Raw genomic sequence first — 23,758 nt, 5'->3', positions numbered from 1 at the left:
CAACCTAATTTCCTAGTATAGACCAGGCCCCTGAGAGACTTTATGGAGAACTGGCAGAGTTATGATATCTGAGATGCTAGGTAGCCACACCTAATTAAGTCGTGTGACCACAGGGGAAGAGTGATTTTTTTTATTCCGGCCGTTTATAACTTTTTCTCTTTTCTATGTTTTTTGTTAATACCTATTTTCTCACATACTGAACATAAATAGTTGGGAGTAAAGATTAAAAACCTACCTTTTCCAGTAGGGGCCAAGAGATCTCACAGCACACATCTAAGACACTGAGTGAGCCCTCCTGATGTCCCTTGGCTTTGCTGACTTTACATTCTTGATATTGCTAAGGAGAAAAAAAAATAATGAAAAAACACCGTTTGGGCTGCCTTTTTACATCACAAAGAAGTAGGGCACAAGCCCTTTAAAAAAACAATCTTTACAGTCTCCCTTTAAGAGAACAGTAGCAAACTTCTCTTAGTGGGAAAAGCTTAAATAGCAGGTTAGCCTGAATTGTAATTTGCTCATTGAAATAATGTGGGGCTTTTCCATCTTCCCATTCAATTCGTGCAGCACCTGAGTTCATTATAAACAGATGCCATTCTGCCTGAATGTGGTGAATGTGTACATGTAGTTTTACAGACCAGGCATGTTCTAGGAGCTTTACACACAGATAGGAAGTCGTAATAACCTGACCCAAAGAATTTCCAGTCTAATCTGACAACATAAAGACAAAACTGGAGAACAGGCTACAGCAAAGGAAGGTAATTGAAGGTGATCATCTTATAGAAGAGATTAGGGATTGTACCATTTCAAATGCAGGTGTAAATAACCATTAGAAATGTTATTGACAAAGAACCATGCCCCTTTTCACATCACTTTTAATTCCTTGTATCCTTCAGTGTGTGAAATGACATTATTTCCCTCTCTGAGGATGATGGGGACAAGTCTTTCTCTCTACAAGCTGCTTTTGTCTCCATGCAATTTAATGATGTGGAAAAGTAATATTGCCAGGTTCGGTGTCAGTGTTTCAGCATAATAAAAAGCTGTTCTGCTTCATCTCCTTCACTCCTAGCTGGCTTTCGCTAGCTTTCACTCTCTGATAAATTTGATCTAATTGCAATGCTTATCTTTGAACTGTTCCTTAAATGACCCCTCGTTAGGGCTATTTAATACTAATGTGTCTTTCTGTTTCATGTAAACTTTTTTTTAAAAACTAGAATCCTAATGAGTATAAGAACAGCACAGCTGTATGATAAAGCTTTCATTAAAGGATTCCTTAATAGAACCTACTGCCATTCCTTGATTGCGTAATCAACAGCTAATGAAATTGTCTTGGTAACAAGAGCTACAGTGTATTACATCCTCTCTTGAGACTAAGTGGAAAGACAATTGTACCATCCTGAGAAGACTATTGATTGTTCACAGTTTGAATTTGATTGCCCTTAAGGAGAACTAAACAAGAGATCATCTTGAGCTCTGCTAAATGGATTTTGTTTTCTTTGGATATTAGTGTTTTACTTTCATACAAGGGACCACAAATGCCTGGGACCATAATCTTATTACAGATTTCCAAAATTTGCCAGTTTGAAAGCACTTCTCATGGTATGAGGAGAAATGGTAGCTGCTTACTTGTGGCACCTTTAAACTGCATCAGTGTTTATGTTTGAATGAGTGCAAAGCTCTGATAGGCCTCCATTGCCTCTTTGTAGGAGGGAATCCCAAAGGGAAGTTCGCCTTGGGACTGGTTCAGAATGAATGGAAGGTTTACGTGAAGAGACCACTAGATCGGGAAGAACAAGACATTTATTTTCTGAACATCACTGCTACCGATGGCCTCTTTGTAACACAAGCTGCTGTGGAAGTGACGGTCACTGATGTTAATGATAATAGTCCTGTCTGTGATCAGGTTTGTCAGCAAATTTTAGTTGTGTAATATTTTACTGGACATAAAGTTTTCCTATAAAGTTCACTATTATTTATCACTGGTTTCCAGTTTCATTTCTTTTCATTTCTTAGCTCCATTCATGGTACACGCTTAGTTCAGTGGCCTGACGTGCACTGGTGGGAGTAGATGGTTTCTCTAAAGCAGGTGGAAGGATAGTGTTTTAGAGAACATAGCAGTGGAGCGAGGGGGGCTAGGCCTTCTCCACACTGGTAGTTTTCTTATTATGTAGTGAGGTTAGATTATTGTTGGTGCAGCCCCTCTAGTGGTAACAATGGTGATAGGATCAGTATAGACAGGACACAGGTAGCCACTGGCAGTTTAACCACCATGACGTCTAGACCAGGGGTCTCAAACATGCGGCCCGCGGGCCGCATGCGGCTCTCGGAGCTCTTCCCTGCGGCCCGCGGAGCTCCCCCAGTTACTTCCTGTCGCCGCCAAACTCCCCTCACCCCCGCCCCCCTCCCCGAGTTATTTTCTGTGCCTAAGCTCCCCGCGCGCTGCTCCCCAATGTTTGGGGCCGGGTCTCTCCCCTGGCCCCACCTGCCGCCCCCACGCGCCTCCCCCCAGTGTCTACCAGCCCCCACTTGCTGCCCCCTCACCGCCCGGGAGCTCACGCTGACTCCACTCCTCCGCTATGCCGGCTTCCGGCATCACCTGCTGCCGCAGGGTCCTAGCGCCCCCCTGCACTAGGGCCAGGGCAGGCTGCCCTTCCCCTAGTCCTGAGACTCTCCAATGCCCCGAGCCTCTCCAATGCCTCAAACCCCTCACCCCCACAGCCCTCACCTCTGCACCCCCTCCTATCCCCAAACTCCGTCCCAAAGCCTGCACCCCCACCCCCTGCCGCAGCCTGGAGCCTGCACCGAGCACAGAGCCTGCACTCCAGACCCCCTCCCCCACCCAAACTCCCTCCCAGAGCCTTAGGCAGTAAATCTAAGTGCGTGTTTTGTCCTTTGAGTGAGGTGCATTACTGAGTGTATATATTTATTAAAACTGCTTGGAAATGACTTCGTCAAAAAAAAGAACACTCATGGAAGAAAAGAGAGTTTTCCAAGACAAATGGGAGAATTTATATTTTTTCACAGAGGTAAAAGATAAAATTCAATGCCTTATTTGTCAGCAAACGATTGCTGTTCCCAAGGAGTATAACGTGCGTCGGCACTATGACACGATGCACCATGAAAAAAATCCGAGAGGAAAAAGTTCAGCAACTTAAAGCAGCATTTGCCAAGCAAAGAAATTTATTTTCAGGGATTAACAAGTCTAGTGAAGATTCAGTAAGAGCAAGTTTTGTGATAAGCGAAATGATAGCTAAATCATCGCGACCTTTTACAGAAGGCTTATTCATAAAAGAATGTCTTATGAAGGCCAGTGAAATTTTATGTCCTGATAGGAAGAAAGTTTTTGAAGGCATAAGCTTGTCTGCAAATACAGTTGCCTGCAGGATAACGGATTTAGCTGATAATGTGCAAAAACAATTGATTCAAATGGCAAAAGACTTTGAAGTATTTTCAATTGCTCTTGATGAGAGTACAGATGTATCAGATACCGCACAGTGTGCAGTGTTCATTAGAGGTGTGGACTGCAATTTGAATATAACTGAAGAATTGCTAGACTTAATGCCACTGAAGGGTATCACAACGGGACGTGACATATTTCAAGGATTGGAAGAGTGCATTGAAAAAGCTGTTGGTGGCGCTTAGCACTTTCCAGGAGGGAGGGGGGAGGAGCGGGGAGCCGCGCGCTTAGGGGAGGAGGTGGAGAAGAGACAGGGCAGGGGCGGGGCCTCATGGAAGGGGTGGATTGGGGGTGGGGCCAGGGGCAGCAAGGGGGCGTGTCAGTGATGCGGCCCTCGGGCCAATGCACTAGTCCTCATGCGGCCCTCGGGGTCATTTGAGTTTGAGACCCCTGGTCTAGACCTATCTGAGCACAGCTGATACAGTGGTAAAATTACCCTGTGTCCTGCCCTTGTGCTCCCACACTCACCACCAAGGGTGAAGTAGTGAAATGAGGGGAGCGTTCAAGAAAAAGTCAGGGTAGACAGTGTATAAGGTGTGTCTGCCTTTTTATTCCTAACAGCTTTGCACTCCTGCTAATGTTTTTAGTTTGCGTTGGTGTTGTGATACTTAAAATGGTTCAGAACTTATACTAATGAGTTAAAGTTCCTTAAGAAAAATTGTTTCTTTTGTATAAAAATGTTGAAGATACCTGTAAGTGCATGCACTATAGAGAGTAACCATGCAAAATTATGTCTGTGCAAAGATAATATAAACTGCAGCTCTTGCATCTCCTGTGTTTTCTGCTTTTGTCCCTAGTTTGCATATGCAGCATTATTTCCTGAAGACATTCCATCAAACAAAGTCATCCTTAAGATCAGTGCCCAGGATGCAGACATCGGATCCAATGGTGAAATTCGCTATTCGCTGTTTGGACCTGGGAACAATAAATTTTTTTTAGATCCAGAAAGCGGTAAGGTGACAAAAGTTTTGTCTCTGAATGACATTGCTAACCCTGGCCACCAGTTGGGGCCAGAGTTCTCGCCAATTATTGCTAATGCATTTTCCATTAAAGTGTCACATGGAAATCTGAACTTCTGCTGTCAGTTTATATTATTGCAGGCACTTATGTCCACTTTGAAGGTGACAGTTATAGGACAGTAGAAGGGAAGGAACCCCTTTGATAGCCACCTTGGATATTCCATCCATTGAGGGGGATTTAACCCTTACGTTTCCCAGCAAGACCTTCAAACCAGTTGTGGGCATCAGAGGCCTTGAGCTGGAGCCCACTTGGTATAAAAGAGAGGGAGCTGCTGGCCGAATGTTTACGAGGAGCCTTCAGCTTTGGAAATCATTTCTTCCATCAGGGTCTGAAGTAGCCTGAATGTGTTGATCTTCAGTACAGTGGCAAGGACTATCTTTTCATCCAAGCTTTTGGGGAGGAAGGGCCATGGATATAGTATTTGTTAGCATGTTGGAGTGTTGTGGGGGTATTGCTGATTTGATACATGGTTTTTGATACATGGTTTACTAACAGGAGGCACTGCATCTGATGGTACTGTTTTGTTACCATAAATCACAAAGGTTGAAGAAGTGGGAGGTGTTTAGTATGTTAAAGGTGGGCTATTGTCCCCTATCAGAATAAAGTGTAATGTATTTAAATATGGGATCTGGCATATAAAAAACTAAATCAGTCCTGCTGACTAGTACCAGATGCTTTGCTGATATGTTAATGGTTGAAGACTATTTACCTGTTTTATAAGAAGCAGATAATATTTAAAACTTGTGGCATATGAACAAGCTACCTTGTGGTTGTTCTTAATGCCCATGGTCACACCTGTGTCCTTTCATTGGCCTATAACGTGTATCTGAGAATGAGAGATCTGATCTAAACGGGAAGGCAGAGGCACTGAGACTCTGAGTTTGTTGGCAAAGATCAGCATTACGGCCCTTTACATTTGATTATCTCTGCTGTCATCAGTAGATTTACAGTGCATTTATGTGTTTAGAAATCTAGAGAGCCATGGAGATTATGAGAGTAACCAAAAGGCAGACATGAAAAATACTGTTTATTATACTCTCAGCCATGGGTGAAATTGTAGGGCTTTGAAGGTCATCCAGATTGGCTTACGTACTGCATTTGTACTGGCAGTTAACTATGGTGGATAAAGAGAAGTAAAAATGAAGCTTTCAGGATTTTGTATTCCTTTCAATGATGGACACTATTATTTGTTTCTTTTTTTCCCCTCTTTTTTTCTTTTAATTCCTGAAAAATATGTGATCTTTCTGGTACTTACAATATCTAAAAATGAATATTCTGTTATATTAATAATGATGATTGCTGCTTTTACCCAATTTTAGGTGAGTTGAAAACCTTGGCCCTTTTAGACAGAGAGAAAATCCCTGTGTACAACTTGATTGCCAGGGCAACAGATGGCGGTGGCAGGTTCTGCCAGTCAGAAATCCATCTTTTCCTGGAAGATGTTAATGATAATCCACCAATGTTTTCTACTGATTATTACACTGCATGTGTCTATGAGAATACAGCCACTAAAGCTTTGTTAACCAGAGTTCAGGCCACGGATCCTGATGTAGGTAAGTGAGAAATGTTACTAAGAATAACTAGTACCCAGGAAAAATGCATGGGTTGGTGGAATTGTGACAGAGATGGCACCTTCTTCCTTCTCTCTCTCTCTCTCTCCTTATTCACCTCTTCTGCTTTTCCTTCCTCTCCCCTTTGTTATCCCCTTTGCTGCTGCTCATTGTTGAGTGTGGCATGGTGTCACAGATGTATAAGTATTGCAGTGGCCAGGGAAGTCTGTCGTCACCATATTCTTATTGTAGAGATCACTGGTAGCAGTTACGATGAATTTAGGGTTAAGTTTAAACTTTTGTGCTATAAAGATCTCAAGTTCTTTTAGATCTGAAGTTCTCCATGCCTGTTTTTGTGTTATGCCCGTAATATAGTTATATGCCAGTAGAAATCTGTACCTGGGTGGAGAAATATAGGCCTTGATTCATCACAACTTTGTTATAATTTTACTCTGGTATTGTTGTACTTTGTATAGACTGGAGATATTCTGGTTATTTTCTTACTAATTTTTTTTTAATGGCAGCCTTTTGTTATGTGAGGAACTTAATCATGAAATTTAGGCACAATTTTTTTGTCTTGTAACACAAGTGTTAAATTGTAAAAGCCTTTGCTCTTTTTCATCTAATTTATTTCAGGTAGATAAATATAGAGTCTGGCAGTTTTTCTTTTCTCTGCTTTATTTTTGGGAGATGTTTTATGAAATCGTGGCATGAGTGATGTTACCTACAAACCAGGATCTTCCACTGAATGGAAAATACTTTTTATTCATATTTTTCTGAATTATAATAGATGCTGGTACTGTCCTCTGTTGTTAAGGTTGCTAGTTTAAATTTGCTGCATTCAGTAAAGTTAAAGAATAAGCTGCAAACATTCATTACTGTATCTAGAAAGAACACATTATGCTCCTTGGTTGAAAAATTACAATTACAATTTATTGTACTGCCCTGTAGTGAAAAAGCCAATTACTCTTAGTAAGCCAATACATGTGTTGCAAACCCAGTGGTTTTTTTTTTCCATTGCTGTTTTAATTAGCATTTTTCTCATATACGAAGTGACATTTAAAACAAAAAAAGATAGCAAAGAATTTGGAATAAATGTTGTTGATAAACGTTTGTGCTACAATCAACTTTACATAATGAGATGATGAACTGTTAGTTTTCATGAACAATGGAGTTTGTGCATTAGTTTTCATGAACAATGGAGGTAATTGCTACATTCATTCTCTTTCTGAGACTGCATATTTTTATAGAGGTGGATAGGTGATGACAAATATGAAAGGATATATATAGGCTTCCTATAATGTTTAGAGCTGTAAATCATAGAGGGCTGTGTAAGATGGAGGAGTTATTCTGGTTTATGAAACTGATTTTAATACAATTCAGTGTTTTATTAGTCAGCACTAAAAAACATATTCCCACTGTTGTGGAAATGAATGCATTAGGATCGGATATTTTTTTCATAACATGCAGTAGTTAAATCTCTGTAGAGTATCCTCCACTCCCCTTGAAAACATTTGTGTAGCTTGTAATGAGCCCAGGAACATATTTTCCACAGAGCATTTTACAATCAGTGTCAGTGTCTGCCAATTCCTCTACTATTTCGGTCCTTGAAGAGCCATGTACTCTACCTGTAAGGAGGGTGAATTCCGATTTAGAGAACTTGCACCCTTTTCAGAAGAATGAAGAAAGGAATGCCAGCATAGAGAACGTTGAGAGAGAGCTTGAAAGACAAGCCATGTTGTCGGCTCCAGGAACGCTTCCCACTATAACATAATACAGCATGTGGGGGAACTGGCATTATATTGAATGAATGTTTGGTCAGATACTCTTAGGATAATTAGGGCAATTTCCAGGCAGTAGGAAGATTCGGTGCCACTGCTCAAGTTATTGAAGGTTTTTGTTGTGCAGTACCTGCTTCTCAATATATTATTTAACACATGGATGTGCCTCTGGTTGCTTCTTAAGGGCTTGGTCATGAAATGTGCTGAGCATTTCCTAAGAGACCTTATGAAGTCTGTGAGAGTTGAGGGTGTCATGCTGTCTGGAGTAGCTCTCAGCTGAGAGTGTTAATCTCAGGTCAGATGGTGTGCCCTGTTTTCTGACACCCCAAACTGGTGGTATATTCTATAATTCAATTTCACCAAGCCAGTAACAACTGTGCACTGCTGGATTGCTATATTAATCTTACCATGGAGCCAAAGACAGTCGCCTGAGGCTCTCTAGTGCATCTTGCCACCCAGACAAACTGGGCTAAGTAATGAAAAGTTATTAAAACCAAAAATCACCTCACATTAGGTCACTCCTGACCCCAAAGGGCCAGTCACTTACCCCAGGTCAAAGGATATGCTTGATCTCACACCAAAAACAATGTTGTAGCCAATTTCTCTGGTAAACTAACTAGAAATTTATTAGCTAAGAAAAAGAAACAAGAGTTATTGAGAGATTAATGTAAAAAAAATACATTACAAGTGAGTCAGAGTTTGTAAATCCAAATGATTAGCAAAGGCGTAGTAATCTCCTGATTTCCATAAATCTCTCAGGATTACCCAAAACAGCTTTGGGGATCTCTGTCTTGTATCTGGAACACCCCCTGAAAGTGTCCAAACGGCTCAGAGATGCAGGATCGCGCCCAAGGTAGATTCTTATAGCTGTTTTCCCCAGAAAGCAGTCTGGCATGTGTTCTCATCACAACATGGATCTGTAGATTTCCCTTTGTTGAACTTGAGGAGCCATGCTTTGAAGTTAGCATGCTTCCCATTTACAGTTCTAAGGCTTCAATCCTGGTTAACTTTACAGAGACATACATAATGCATTGAATTCAGCCATCCAGCCGGTCTTTCATTAGTTTTCATGAACAATGTGATAGCCAGAAACAATCCTTCATTAGTTGTCATGCAGTTTTACACGTTAAGTAAATTCTCATCTAAACGCTAATACATGCTTTGATCTAGGGTTAATTGAGTACAGTGATGTATTGTGTAAAATATAATGTAATAGCATTCAACAGGTTACAGATAAATGAAGACAATACCATCACATTTCCTTTTTAATTATGCCAACACACAAGTGAATTGGCCTGATCACATTACAATACCTTTTGACACTCCTTTGATTTCTATTAGCATGTGAGTGAATGAGCCTGCTGCCTTGGTGGGAACTGGCAACCTGCTTGACAGCATCGCAGAGGGCACTCAGTACTATGCAGGATTTGAACCTAAATTGTCTGATTTATATTTAACACATTCATTGATTTTGTTTCATATGGCTGGCTCTGGAAGCAGAAGAATGAACTAATCAAACCTCCATTATTCTTCTGAACTCTTGGATACACAGTTGGTAGCTCCCAACTGTATCTAGGCAGATACACATGCTAGAGGGGGACAGGAATGGGAGGGCTCTGCTTTCCAATTTCACAACTTTCAGTCGAAGAGAATTGCTTTGGATAACAAGGAGCAAATTCCAATACAGTGCACAGTTCAATTTATATTACCCCTCCCCAAAGACGGATGGTCCAAATGGTTAATTAAGTGGGCATCTGGAAGAAAGGGGAGGGGGCTACACAACTCCCTTTGTTACACTATAATTATTGATTTTTTTAAACATAAATATATAGCATTGCTATCTGCCCTACTTTTACTGGAAATTCCTGATTTTTCATGGAGCTCACCTGTATCATGCAAGCTAGTGAAATAGCCCACCATCCTGCTATTGTAGATAGAATATAGAGGCTTTGGGACCTGAGCTGTTACTGGTTTTACAGCGTGGCAGATAGACTCCCAGATTTGCAGAGACACCATAGCAATCTGATATGTGGAATCTGTTGTGCAACGTCTACCCTACAGGAAAACTTGATGGAGAAATCCAATGGGAGTTAGGTGCCTGGATGCTTTCAAAAATTCTACTACTTCCAACTAGGCTGGCACCAGTATTCATCTTCATGTTCCTACACGCCTCTAGAAATCTGGTCCCTAGATAGGGCCAGCTTCAGGGTTTTGCCGCCCCAAGCAGCAAAAAAAAAAAAAAAAAAACCAAGCCGTGATCGCGATCTGTGGCAGCTCTACCGCCACTGCTTCAGTCTTCGGCGGCAATTCAGCCGCAGGTCCTTCGCTCCGAGAGGGAGAGAGGGACCCGCCGCCGAAGAGCCGGACGTGCTGCCCCTTCCCCATGGCCGCCCCAATCACCTGTTTGCTGGGCTGGTGCCTGGAGTCGGCCCCATCCCTAGAGCTTTAACATTTGTGGTGGCCAGCTGGCAGATCCAGCTCTCCATTTCCCTCATCCAGTACTGGTGTTTTTGGCAATTTATTGAAGTCTAACAAGCTCCTTCTAGTCAGTCTTTTATTTGATCAGTCTGTCATGGGAGACATATGCTAGAGGTACCGTTCAACCAACATCACAGTTTCTAAGAATTGTACATGATAATTTTTTAACACAAAAGATATTGTCCCCAACACAAGGTAGCTCCTTACGATGAATAAAGATGAATTATCACTGGACTGAAGGGTGATAAGTGCCAAGGGACTGGTGATCATGACCAGATAACACTGAATATGGACAAATAGGGGACAGTTCCAATAATTACCATAAATGCTTCGAGCTTCAAAAGGGCTAATTTCCGAAAGCTGAGCAAACTTCATTGAGATAAAAAAAATAGATAGAATAATGTGTATGAAGATTCAAAGTTCTTTAAAAGAATGTATTAAATGTTCAAAAAAGCCGTATTTCCACAATTAAGAAAGAAGATAACTTTAGCTAAAAACCCACCCAGTTCAGTGGCAAAATGAAGAAAAAATTAGCAATAAAAAATAGTATATAAAAAATAGAAAAGGAGGATAATAGAAATCATATAAATTAGAAGTTATGAAGAGCAAAAAATTGATAAGGGAAACTAAAGACATCAGGGAAATATCCATAGCTGCCAGGGCTAAGGACAGAAATAATTTTTTACTTATACTAGGAACAAAAGAAATCCTAATACTGTTGTAGGCCCATTACTAGATAACTAACTGTTAATAACGATGGCAGAAGTGATCAATAAATATTTCTCTTCCGTATTTGGAAAGAAGGAAGATGATGTGCTCATATCACATGAGAACTATGAAGTAATTTCCAGTCCATTAATAACTTAGGAAGATGCGAAACAATATCTACTAGGGGTAAACACTGTAAACTCAGGTTTCAGAGTAGCAGCCGTGTTAGTCTGTATCTGCAAAAAGAACAGGAGTACTTGTGGCACCTTAAAGACTAACAAATTTATTTTAGCATGAGCTTTCGTGAGCTGCAGCTCACTTCTTCGGATGCATAGAATGGAACACACAGACAGGGGATATTTATACATACAGAGAACATGAAAAGGTGGAAGTATGCATACCAACAGGCAGAGTCTAATCAATTGGATGAGCTATCGTCAGCAGGAGGAAAAAAAACTTTTTGAAGTGATAATTAAGATGGCCCATAGAAGGTGTGAGGAGAACTTAACATAGGGAAATAGATTCAATTGGTGTAATGACCCAACCATTCCCAGTCTTTGTTTAGGCCACAGTTAATAGTATCCTCGCTTATAGACAGCCTCCCAACCTGAAGCAAATACTCACCAGCAACCGCACACCATACAACATAAACACTAACCCAGGAACCTATCCTTGCAACAAAGCCCGATGCCAGCTCTGTCCACATATCCATTCAAGTGACACCATCATAGGACCTAATCACATCAGACACGCCATCAGGGGCTCGTACACCTGCACATCTACCAACGTGATATATGCCATCATGTGCCAGCAATGCCCCTCTGCCATGTACATTGGCCAAACCGGGCAGTCTCTACGCAAAAGAATAAATGGACACAAATCTGACATCAGGAATCATAACATTCAAAAACCAGTGGGAGAACACTTCAACCTCTCTAACCACTCAGTGACAGACTTGAAGGTGGCAATTTTGCAACAAAAAAACTTCAAAAACAGACTCCAAAGAGAAACTGCTGAACTTGAATTAATATGCAAACTAGATACTATTAACTGTGGCCTAAACAAAGACTGGGAATGGTTGTGTCATTACACCAATTGAATCTATTTCCCTATGTTAAGTTCTCTTCACACCTTCTATGGGCCATCTTAATTATCACTTCAAAAAGTTTTTTTTCCTCCTGCTAAGGATAGCTCATCAATTGATTAGACTCTGCCTGTTGGTATGCATACCTCCACCTTTTCATGTTCTCTGTATGTATAAATATCCCCTGTCTGTTTGTTCCATTCTATGCATCCGAAGAAGTGAGCTGCAGCTCATGAAAGCTCATGCTAAAATAAATTTGTTAGTCTTTAAGGTGCCACAAGTACTCCTGTTCTTTTTACTGTAAACTCAGCAGATGTGGCTAACTTGCAACTAAGATCCCTAAAGGAGCTTTCTGAGAAGATCTCTGGCCTGCTGATGTTAATTTTTAATAAATCTTGAATACTAAGGAAAGGCCAGATGACTGGAAGAGTGCTAATGTTGTGCCAATATTAAAAAAGGAACGCAGAATGACCTAGTTAGCTATGGGCCAGTTAACCTGATATCAGTCCCAGGTAAAATAATGGAAAAGATTATATGTGATTTAATTGATTACGAAATAAAGGATAGGAATATAATTAATGCCAGTCAACATGGATTTATGAAAAATAGGTCATGTCAAACAAACCTGATTTCATTCTTTGATGAGATTACAAGTTTGGTCGATAAGGGTAGACTTCTGTAAGGCATTTAACTTATGACTGCACAGCATTCTGATAAAAAATTCAAACTATACAATATCAATAACGCACACGTTAAATGGATTAAGAACTGGCTGTCTGGCAAATTCTTTTTGAGATCTGTCAATGGGAAATCAGCATTGAATGGGGATGTTTCTAGTGGGGTTTCACAGGGATTGGTACTAGGACTGAAGCTATTCAACATTTTCATCAATGATATGGAAGTAAATATAAAATCATTATTACATTGCGTCTTCCAGTGTTGCTGCACAGGGCGGAATCTAGTCTTCTCCTTTCCTCTCTGTTATTTGCTGCTGCTTCCACTGTTCTATTGTGTTGAAATAGATTGTTCTGCCCTTCCTGCTTAGAGTTCTTCTTGAGGTTTCTCTTGGGTGCCCTCATTTCTGCACACCAGCTGGTTTCCACTTGACAGCTTCATGTAGGAGTCTGTGAGTTGGTATCTGGAGTAGATGCTCCAAATATGTCCAGCGCTTTCTTCTGATTCTAGTGGAAACAAGTTGCTGGTTCGTAATTTTTTGGATCTTTTCTTTGGTGATGAAGTCTTTCCAACCAATGCCCAGAATCTTTCATAGGCACATATTTTTGAAGGCATCTAGTTTTCTATCTAAAATCATCAGTTCTTGCAGCCATATGTTAGCATTGATACTGTGTTTGAATTGAAAATTCTCAGTTTTGGTTTGATGCTGTATATCAATGATTTCCATATGTTGTTGAGTTTAGTAAATACTGTAGATGCCTTTCATATCTTTGACATCCTTTCCTTCTTGAGATCTCTGGCCAATACAGTGCTGCCCAGGTAGGGAAGCTGTTCTCTTTCCTTGATGTTTTTGCCATCTAGTGTGATGTTACTGCTTGATGTCTGGGTTTCCAGTATGTTTGTTTTAGCATAACTAATTTGGAGCCTTATGTGGGCTGCTGTGTTTGCCAGATTGACTCTCTTTGTAAGTTTTTGGGGATGTCACTTAGTTGCATACTATCATCAGCAAAGTGTAGCTCTTCTAATAATTTGCTATCTCCTGATGCTATACCACCGTTAGTACTCCAGATGCACTTCTTTACCATGCAGTTTATGGCAATGCCAAACAACAGCAGAGATAAAATGAAGTCCTGTTTCATGCCAGTGTTCCCGCTGAGCCACTCTGTAGGCTGGCTTTTCACGTTACAGAATGAAAAATCTCTATTTATAAAATTTGTGGCTGACTCAAAGACTGGTGGAGTGGTAAATAATGATGAGGACAGGGCAGTCATATGAGTAATCTGAACCGTTTGGTAAGCTGGAACCATGCAAACAAAATGTACTTTAATATACCTGAACGCAGAGTTCTACATCTAGGAACAAGGAATGCAGGCCAAAACTACAGAGTCGGAGACCATATGTGGAAAGGAGTGATGCTCAAAAGGATTTAGGGGTCATGTTGTCTGGGACTGTCCAGAGCAAATTATACCATTAGAGCACATATCTCTCTCCCCTGAGGTGAAGACAAGTCTAGGAATGGTCTCTGCTGGGAGGGTGAAACTTCACAGGTATAGTATAAGAGTGCAATTTTGGGAAGGATTTCTACAAACCTAAAGAAAAGTTTTGAATACATCATAAAGCAACAGATACAATGAATAAGCTCTGTGATGCATTTCCAAAGCATCCCTTTAGTTTTGTGAAGCGGTGCTTTTGGTTGTTGATGTATCCTGCTCTTTTGAAAGACTGTAACCTCACAGCAGAACACAGTGCTCTGAAGTGTATCTGTCAGTTTCAAAAATATATCCACACAGTGGGATATTTTGTATGATGACCTTGGCTGCTCTGCATCTTGTATGTCTCCTATGGCTCAGTATGTCTCTGCTATTTGATTTACTTCCATTCAGATTCTATTTCCTGGGCTTGATTTCTTCAGGATTTCTGCTGGATATCATCATGGCCTGCAGCAGAAGGCTCCTGGCAGCAGAATTTTTGCCTAAGTCTGATTAAAGCAGCATTATGGGCTTGCACCCATCCAAAAGTGGGTGGTGCTCTTTAGGTCCAGGTAGCTCAGAGGATGCATTATGTTCAGCACATCCCATGTCATGCACCCTCTGCTAGTTGGGGCTCCTATAGACCCTTGTGTGTAGTAAGTGATAGCTGCCCTCGTGTATGTGAGGGTGACGTACAAACATTCTGCTCTCACACTACAGTCAGTCCCATCTGGGGTGCATTTGCCCCAGCTGCTGCAAAGAGAATGAATCAAGCTCCATTATCTAGTGTTTTCTGTATCTATGTATGGTTAATTTGTACCTGCAGTTATCTGTAAATGCTGTCTCTCTGAGTTTTTCCCTCTGATGATTGAGGGAGGATACAACATTTTCAGCAAAGATCTCAGTAACTATGATTAATATTTGTTTTGTCTGAAGTTCTGCTCCTTTTCAAAGTGTTTAAATCTTTGCAAGTACCGAGGGAACTACTAAAATTCCAATAAAAATGAAATACTACTAGCAAAAACGGCCAAGGGATGTGGATAATTCTCTGTTGTTTGTGTCTGTATACATATAAAGAATTAAGTTAACGATGCATATTTGCATATGTGTATAAAGAATTAATTTAACAAGGTGCAAGTCAGTCACTCACCCACTGTCCATTTTACTTGTATGGTCTATCTTTCCCCAGTCTCTGCCTTTTCAGTTGGCAGAGTATGATATATATATATAAAATTGCACACACGTGTGCAAACACACACACATCATCTACCGAGCAATTTTCAAACTTTTTGAGCTGAGCCCCTCCTTTGAGTTACAGTTTTTGGTTGTCCTCCCCTCCCCCAAGTGTTAACTCTGGGTTTTAAAATTTGAGTAATCAGGAAAGGCCATAGGACAGGGGTTCTCAGACTTCACTGCACCATGACCCCCTTCTGACAACAAGAATCACTACATGAAGCCAGGATGGGGGACCGAAGCCTGAGCCCCACCGCTCTTGGCGGGGGGGGGCCCAAAGCTGAAGCCCAGGGCTTCAGCCCCAGAGAGGGGACCTGAGCCCTGCCACCAATGGCTAAAACCTTCAGGATTTGGCTTCAGCCCTGGACCCCAGCAAGTCTAAGCCAGGTCACGACCCAACTTGGAGTCCCGACCCACAGTTTGCGAACCACTGCCATAGGAGCATCCTAAGGCTAATAATTACACCATGAAAAATGGGGGTGGGAGGAAGCGCTGTAATTAGATAGTCTTCTTACAAATAATTGCTAACTTGAAAAGTAACCACTTATTTCACTGATCTTATGGCACAGCTGTCTTCTTTTTTTTTTCATATTCATAGAATATTTTTTTCTTATGCTTGTCATGACTTTTTGCCAAGCTTTAATAGTGTGATTGTTTTCTGTAGTAAAGAGAATATTTCAACCCTCTCTTTTTGGTTTTCTTGTGCAATCTCATTTATTTTAATAGAAAGAATGAATTCTTTTAAAAATTCAATTAAAATAGAGTAAATTAACTTTCCTGGAGAAAACATTTTTGTTAATTAGTTGATGGAGCTGGATTAGAACCAGGAAGAGAAACATGCTGCAAACCTTTAATATTTAAAAAGAAAATGGTTATGTGGTGTCATCAGCAGGCATTGTCAGCTGCAGAAAAGTAGATAAGAACATAAGAACATAAGAAAGGCCGTACCGGGTCAGACCAAAGGTCCATCTAGCCCAGTATCTGTCTACCGACAGTGGCCAATGCCAGGTGCCCCTGAGGGAGTGAACCTAACAGGCAATGATCAAGTGATCTCTCTCCTGCCATTCATCTCCATCCTCTGACGAACAGAGGCTAGGGACACCATTCTTACCCATCCTGGCTAATAGCCATTTATGGACTTAGCCACCATGAATTTATCCAGTCCCCTTTTAAACATTGTTATAGTCCTAGCCTTCACAACCTCCTCAGGTAAGGAGTTCCACAAGTTGACTGTGCGCTGCGTAAAGAAGAACTTCCTTTTATTTGTTTTAAACCTGCTGCCTATTAATTTCATTTGGTGACCCCTAGTTCTTGTATTATGGGAATAAGTAAATAACTTTTCCTTATCCACTTTCTCAACATCACTCATGATTTTATATACCTCTATCATGTCCCCCCCTTAGTCTTCTCTTTTCCAAACTGAAGAGTCCTAGCCTCTTTAATCTTTCCTCATATGGGACCATCTCTAAACCCCTAATCATTTTAGTTGCTCTTTTCTGAACCTTTTCTAGTGCTAGAATATCTTTTTTGAGGTGAGGAGACCACACCTGTACACAGTATTCGAGATGTGGGCGTACCATGGATTTATATAAGGGCAATAATATATTCTCAGTCTTATTCTCTATCCCCTTTTTAATGATTCCTAACATCCTGTTTGCTTTTTTGACCGCCTCTGCACACTGTGTGGACATCTTCAGAGAACTATCCACGATAACTCCAAGATCTTTTTCCTGACTCGCTGTAGCTAAATTAGCCCCCATCATGTTGTATGTATAGTTGGGGTTATTTTTTCCAATGTGCATTACTTTACATTTATCCACATTAAATTTCATTTGCCATTTTGTTGCCCAATCACTTAGTTTTGTGAGATCTTTTTGAAGTTCTTCACAATCTGCTTTGGTCTTAACTATCTTGAGTAGTTTAGTATCATCTGCAAACTTTGCCACCTCACTGTTTACCCCTTTCTCCAGATCATTTATGAATAAATTGAATAGGATTGGTCCTAGGACTGACCCTTGGGGAACACCACTAGTTACCCCTCTCCATTCTGAGAATTTACCATTAATTCCTACCCTTTGTTCCCTGTCCTTCAACCAGTTCTCAATCCATGAAAGGACCTTTCCTTTTATCCCATGGCAGCTTAATTTACGCAAGAGCCTTTGGTGAGGGACCTTGTCAAAGGCTTTCTGGAAATCTAAGTACACTATGTCCACCGGATCCCCCTTGTCCACATGTTTGTTGACCCCTTCAAAGAACTCTAATAGATTAGTAAGACACGATTTCCCTTTACAGAAACCAAGTTGACTATTGCTCAAGAGTTTATGTTTTTCTATGTGTCTGACAATTTTATTCTTTACTATTGTTTCAACTAATTTGCCCGGTACCGACGTTAGACTTACCGGTCTGTAATTGCCGGGATCACCCCTAGAGCCCTTTTTAAATATTGGCGTTACATTAGCTAACTTCCAGTCATTGGGTACCGAAGCCGATTTAAAGGACAGGTTACAAACCTTAGTTAATAGTTCCGCAACTTCACATTTGAGTTCTTTCAGAACTCTTGGGTGAATGCCATCTGGTCCCGGTGACTTGTTAATGTTGAGTTTATCAATTAATTCCAAAACCTCCTCTAGTGATACTTCAATCTGTGACAGTTCCTCAGATTTGTCACCTACAAAAGCCAGCTCAGGTTTGGGAATCTCCCTAACATCCTCAGCCGTGAAGACTGAAGCAAAGAATCCATTTAGTTTCTCCGCAATGACTTTATCATCTTTAAGCGCTCCTTTTGAATTTTGATCATCAAGGGGCCCCACTGGTTGTTTAGCAGGCTTCCTGCTTCTGATGTACTTAAAAAACATTTTGTTATTACCTTTGGAGTTTTTGGCTAGCCGTTCTTCAAACTCCTCTTTGGCTTTTCTTATTACACTCTTGCACTTAAGTTGGCAGTGTTTGTGCTCCTTTCTATTTGCCTCACTAGGATTTGACTTCCACTTTTTAAAGGAAGTCTTTTTATCTCTCACTGCTTCTTTTACATGGTTGTTAAGCCACGGTGGCTCTTTTTTAGTTCTTTTACTGTTTTTCTTAATTTGGGGTATACATTGAAGTTGGACCTCTATTATGGTGTCTTTAAAAAGGGCCCACGCAACTTGCAGGGATTTCACTTTAGTCACTGTACCTTTTAACTTTTGTCTAACTAACCCCCTCATTTTTGTATAGTTCCCCCTTTTGAAATTAAAGGCCACAGTGTTGGGCAGTTGAGATGTTCTTCCCACCACAGGGATGTTGAATGCTATTGTATTATGGTCACTATTTCCAAGCGGTCCTGCTATAGTTACCTCTTGGACCAGCTCCTGCGCTCCACTCAGGATTAAATCTAGAGTCGCCTCTCCCCTTGTGGGTTCCCGTGCCAGCTGCTCCATGAAGCAGTCATTTAAAGTATCGAGAAATTTTATCTCTGCATTTCGCCCCGAAGTGAAATGTTCCCAGTCAATATGGGGATAATTGAAATCCCCCACTATTATTGGGATAGCTTAATTTTGATGGATGTCATGTCCAAACAGAAACTTGCTCAGGGCATTATTTGATAATCCTCACTCCTCACTGAACTTGGTCCGGGTCAATCCTTGAAGTAACTCCACTGACTTCAGTTGAATGTCCTCCCCTCAGCCTGGGCTCAGCCGTTGTCTCTTTCAGTTTCTTGCCACGGGGTCGCCACATGCCTGGGCAATCTCACTGTTCCCAGCAGGAATTCAGTTCATTCCCGGGGTCCTTTTTGAGTCTAGTTACCTCAAATGCTGGCACTGCTCCCCTGGTGCCTCCACAGATCATTGGCTAGGAGCAGCCTTACGAGGCCTCTTGCCCGTATCAGGCTTGTATGTCCATCTTGCCCCACACGAGGCAGGAGTGTAAAGGGAAGGCTAGCCACTTCCCTTGCTGCTGGAGCGAACTGGGAGTCCCTAACTGCCTCTCCTCCAGGGTAAACTTCCCTCTTTTCCTGTGGCGAGCGTCACCTTTTTAAGCTCCCCTTCTTCAGGTGGAACACGTTCTGCTGGTGTGCCTAACTAGCGCTGCCTGAGTGCATGAACACCTTTATATCATCACGATAGGGTCGTGTCCCATCTCCCACAACCCTTCCAAGACCACAGAGGTTTCTTGCTCAAGTGTCAGGCCAGTCCCTGTCAGCCTGGAAAAAAAAATCCACATTTGTATGCTCTTTCCCTGCGCATTGCTGCTCCCAGAAGCTGGAAGATTAGAGGGCTAGATACCAGTTTATAATATGGGTGTTCGAACCCTTCATGGAGTGTAGCCACTGCAAGGGCACATGGTCAGTGACTAAGGAAAAGGGACCTACCCAGGCGGTAATACCTGAGTGAGTCTACAGCCCACTGGATAGCCAGAGCGTCTTTCCCCGGGGGAACAACTTCCTGCTTACATATAGGATTGGGTCCTGGGAGAGCACCATTCCTGGGCTGACATTCGAAGCATCTGTATAGAGAATAAACTCCTGGGTGAAGTGAGGGTTCATGAGGACCGGCACCTGGCTTAGAAGTGTCTTCAAGGTATTAAAAGCTTCATCGGACCAGTCCTCCCACTGGATGTTCTTGGTGTCTTTTTGCCTTTTAGCAAGGGAGCTAAACTGGAGTGCAAAATTGCAGATGAACTGGCAATAGAGTCCCACCAGGCCCAAGAAGCAGCGTATTTGTCTCCTAGTCCATGACACGGGATATGATTTTAACGCACAAAGACTTTGTCTAACACAGGTTTCACACGGCCTCCACCTATCCAATACCCTAAATAAATTACTTCTGTTGTGGCCAACATACACTTTGCCAGGTTAGCTGTGTGGCTGGCCTCCTGTAGGAAAGTCAGTACTGCCCTTAGGTGCTGTAAGAAATCTTCCCACATATAGGTATAGATGACAGTGTTGTCAAGGTAAGCCACGGCCTACTGCTGGTGGGGTCTGAGTATTTGGTTCATAAGATGCTGGAAAGTTGCTGACAATCCTTGCAACCCAAACAGCGTAGTTTTAAAATGGAAATGGCCAAAGGGGATTGATTATACAGGCGTCTCCTGGAAGGATGGAGACAGGGGAGTTTGCCCTTTATAAAGTCAAGGGGACTGAGGTATTGTGCCGGGCCCAATTGCTCTAACAGCTCCTCCACCCTTGGGGTTGGGTAGGCATTGCATTTTACAACGGCATTGTCCTTCTAAAAGTCTATGCAAAATTGGACTGTGTCATCCGCTTTAGGGACCAGGAATATACAGGCCCTGCAGTTGCTCTGAGACTCCTCAATATCCCATTTCCAATATGGCCTTCACCTCTTTTCTTACTGTGTCCCCTATCCTTTTCAGTAAGGGTCGGGGATTCTCCCTAACCGGTTGCCCTGGTGCTGTTTCCAGATGATATTGTATTGTGTATGTTCTCTCCAGACTTGAGGAGAACACCTTAGCAAAGTCTGAGATCATTTGCACCAATTAGATCTTCTGATCCAGTGAAAGGGCCTCACTTAACAGTAGAGGTCCAGGTTCTGGGCAAGCAGCTGCCTCCGGCCGTAGTTCTGGGCTCACCGGGTGAGTGTCTGTCAAGAGTGTTTCCCAGGTAATCCATGGCTTGAGAAAATTAAGACCTTAGTTTCCTTCCTCCTGCCAGATAGCTGGATCTCATAATCTACCAGGCCCATTTATCTCAACACCTTGAATGGACCCTGCCTGTGAGCCATCAATTTCAACTTCAAGGATGGAGTCAGCCTCTGTTGCACTTTATGAAACTTTCTTCATGTTCCATGTTTTCTTTTCTGTTTGTGCAGCAGCTGCTCTTTCAGTGTATTTTCCCCACATACTCAAGCATCAAGATCTGGATCCATAGAGGGATGAGGCAGAAAGGTTGCAGGTGCACTGCTTGCAGGCTCCTTTTGTTCTGCTTGTACATGTAGGCTGAGACCCACCAAGGAACAGTATCCATCAGTGTCCCAGTTGGATTCCGCTGGCTCATAATAGCATCCTGATAGCCTGGTTGTCTTCACGAGGAGTGACTACCTATCTGGTCCTGGTCTTGTTTCCACATACAGCAGTTCTGCAGCATCTTCTCATGCAACACAGACAGGTCTCTGATAGGACCGGGGTGAAAGTGAGCCGGTACGAGCCGGTACTCCATACCGGTAAGAACCCGCACCGGCCCATACCCAGCCCATATTAAAGCGCTGCTGCGGCAACACTTTAATGTCCCTGCCCCTTTTGCCTCCCCTGTCAGCAGCCCTGCCCGTAGGGTCCATACCGTCAGAGCCGCCGACAGGGGAGGCAAAAGGGACAGGGACATTAAAGCGCTGCCATGGCAGCGCTTTAAGGACGGTCCTTTGCCCTGGCAGCGCTTTAACGTTCCTGTGGGCCCTCACCCCCGGTCAGTGGGGGGTGCAGGAACGTTAAAGTGCTGCCGCGGCAAAGGGCCCTGCAGTGCTTTAATGTCCCTGCCCCATTGGCCTCCCCTCCCCCGCAGCCTCTGATGGGCTGGGGGGGAGGGCAAAGGGAGCAGTTGCCCTGGGGCCGGCGCTTTAAAACAGCTCCGGATGCTGCTGCCGCTAGCCAGGCAGCCTGAAAGGGCTGGTTGGGGGATGCTGACCCCCAGCCCCACTCCTTCCACCCAAGGCCCCGCCCCTTCCGTGGGCCGGAGGGTCCCCCCCCCAGTCCATACCGGTAAATGTCCTAACTTACTTTCACCCCTGGATAGGACATGATAGTCTTATACAGCAGAGCAGTGATGCAGACACCATTAGTCAGTGCCATGAGAACCCAGGGTGTCTGCCTCTATAGACTCTCAAATAGCAACAGTGGCCACAAATGCCCTTTTCCATCCATGCCTTGCACAATGCTTCTAGGCTGGAGCGAGTCACAAAGGCCACTCAGAAATTTCAGCAAGTGCTGCAGAACCAGGCTGTCCACCTCCTGAGTAGGATGGGAGAACAAGGGTATATTCTATCTGGGCTTCATATTCTGAGATAGCTGCCTGCAAATTGCCTGGTTTCGTTCAAGGTATTGGTTACAGTCAGCAAACTCCTAAGTGCCTTCTGGCCCGGCTACTCTAGGGGCCACCTCTCTGTCTCTCACCCATCACAGAACCTGTTCTTATCTGGGTCACTTAGTGAGCTGGAACTACAGAGGCCATTGCCTCTGTAATCTGCTACTTCCAGGGGTTTGCCTACGATTGGCCACATTTAGAAAACCCCTAAGACTCATCTCTCTAGCCTTTTTTCATAAGTACGAGCTCATTTTCCCTGTGCTTTCAGTGACCTCCTTATTTCTGTCCTCTTAAAAACTTGGTTCCCAGGTGATCACAGGGTGTTAGAACCTTACTGTACAGGGAATTGTTTTTTGTGTTCATCTAGTTGTTGTTGTTATATATGTATTTATTTATTTGTATTACCATAGTGCCGAAGACCAGGACCCTGTCTAGGCGCTATACATACACAGAACAAAAAGACAGTCCCTGCCCCAGGGAGCTTACAGTCTAAGCCAGGGGTCGGCAACCTTTCAGAAGTGCTGTGCCGAGTCTTCATTTATTCACTCTAAGGTTTTGCGTGCCAGTCATACATTTTAACACTTTTAGAAGGTCTCTTTCTATAAGTCTATAATATGTAACTAAACTGTTGTTGTATGTAAAGTAAATAAAGTTTTAAAAATGTTTAAGAAGCTGCATTTAAAATTAAATTAAAACGCAGAGCCCCCCGGACCAATGGCCAGGACCCGGGCAGTGTGAGTGCCACTAAAAATCAGCTCGCATGCTGCCTTCGGCACGCGTGCCATAGATTGCCTACCCATGGTCTAAGCCATGTATGTTGGGCATAAGGCACTGGACTGGGACTTAGGGGATCTAGGTTCAATTCCAGGTTCAGCACAGGCATCCTGTGTGACCTTGAGCAAGTGGCTCTCTGTCTTTCTGTGCTGACCTCAGTTCCCCATTTGTAAAATGCAGATAATACTTCCTTTCTTCCACCATTTGTCTGTTTAGATGGGGCAAGGACTGTTTTTCTACTGTGTCTTGCATAATAGGGCTCTGATTTCAGGCGGTGCATCTAGGTGCTACTGTAACACAAATAACAATGAATTCGAATACTGGCAATTATATGTCTATTTTTAATTACATTTGAATGTTTAAAACTCACCATAGGTGTATCAAGGACTTCATTATTCTCTGGAGAGCCAGCTAATCCTAATGTAATTTAAATAGCATCTTTTTTTTTTGTTCTTGTTGTTGCTTTTATGTAAGCATGGCTGGAGAAAAGAGAGTCCCTCAGCTCCCCCTGGTGTGAATACTG

General features: G+C 42.5%; 1 protein-coding gene across 1 annotated transcript in view; it reads left to right on the top strand.

The window, feature by feature from the left end:
• FAT3 (FAT atypical cadherin 3) overlaps positions 1-23,758 on the top strand; it is a 471,657-nt gene that overhangs the window by 375,391 nt on the left and 72,508 nt on the right. Inside the window, exons 10-12 of the mRNA XM_045020047.1 lie at positions 1,704-1,900; positions 4,252-4,405; positions 5,794-6,027. Coding sequence (XP_044875982.1) covers positions 1,704-1,900; positions 4,252-4,405; positions 5,794-6,027 — 585 coding nt within the window. The remainder of the gene's footprint in view (positions 1-1,703; positions 1,901-4,251; positions 4,406-5,793; positions 6,028-23,758) is intronic.

This window comes from Mauremys mutica, chromosome 1, assembly GCF_020497125.1.
Source record: "Mauremys mutica isolate MM-2020 ecotype Southern chromosome 1, ASM2049712v1, whole genome shotgun sequence".
NCBI classification, from domain to species: domain Eukaryota; kingdom Metazoa; phylum Chordata; order Testudines; family Geoemydidae; genus Mauremys; species Mauremys mutica.
The sequence above is the reverse complement of the archived record's forward strand: the minus strand, read 5'-3'. Positions and strand labels throughout refer to the sequence as shown.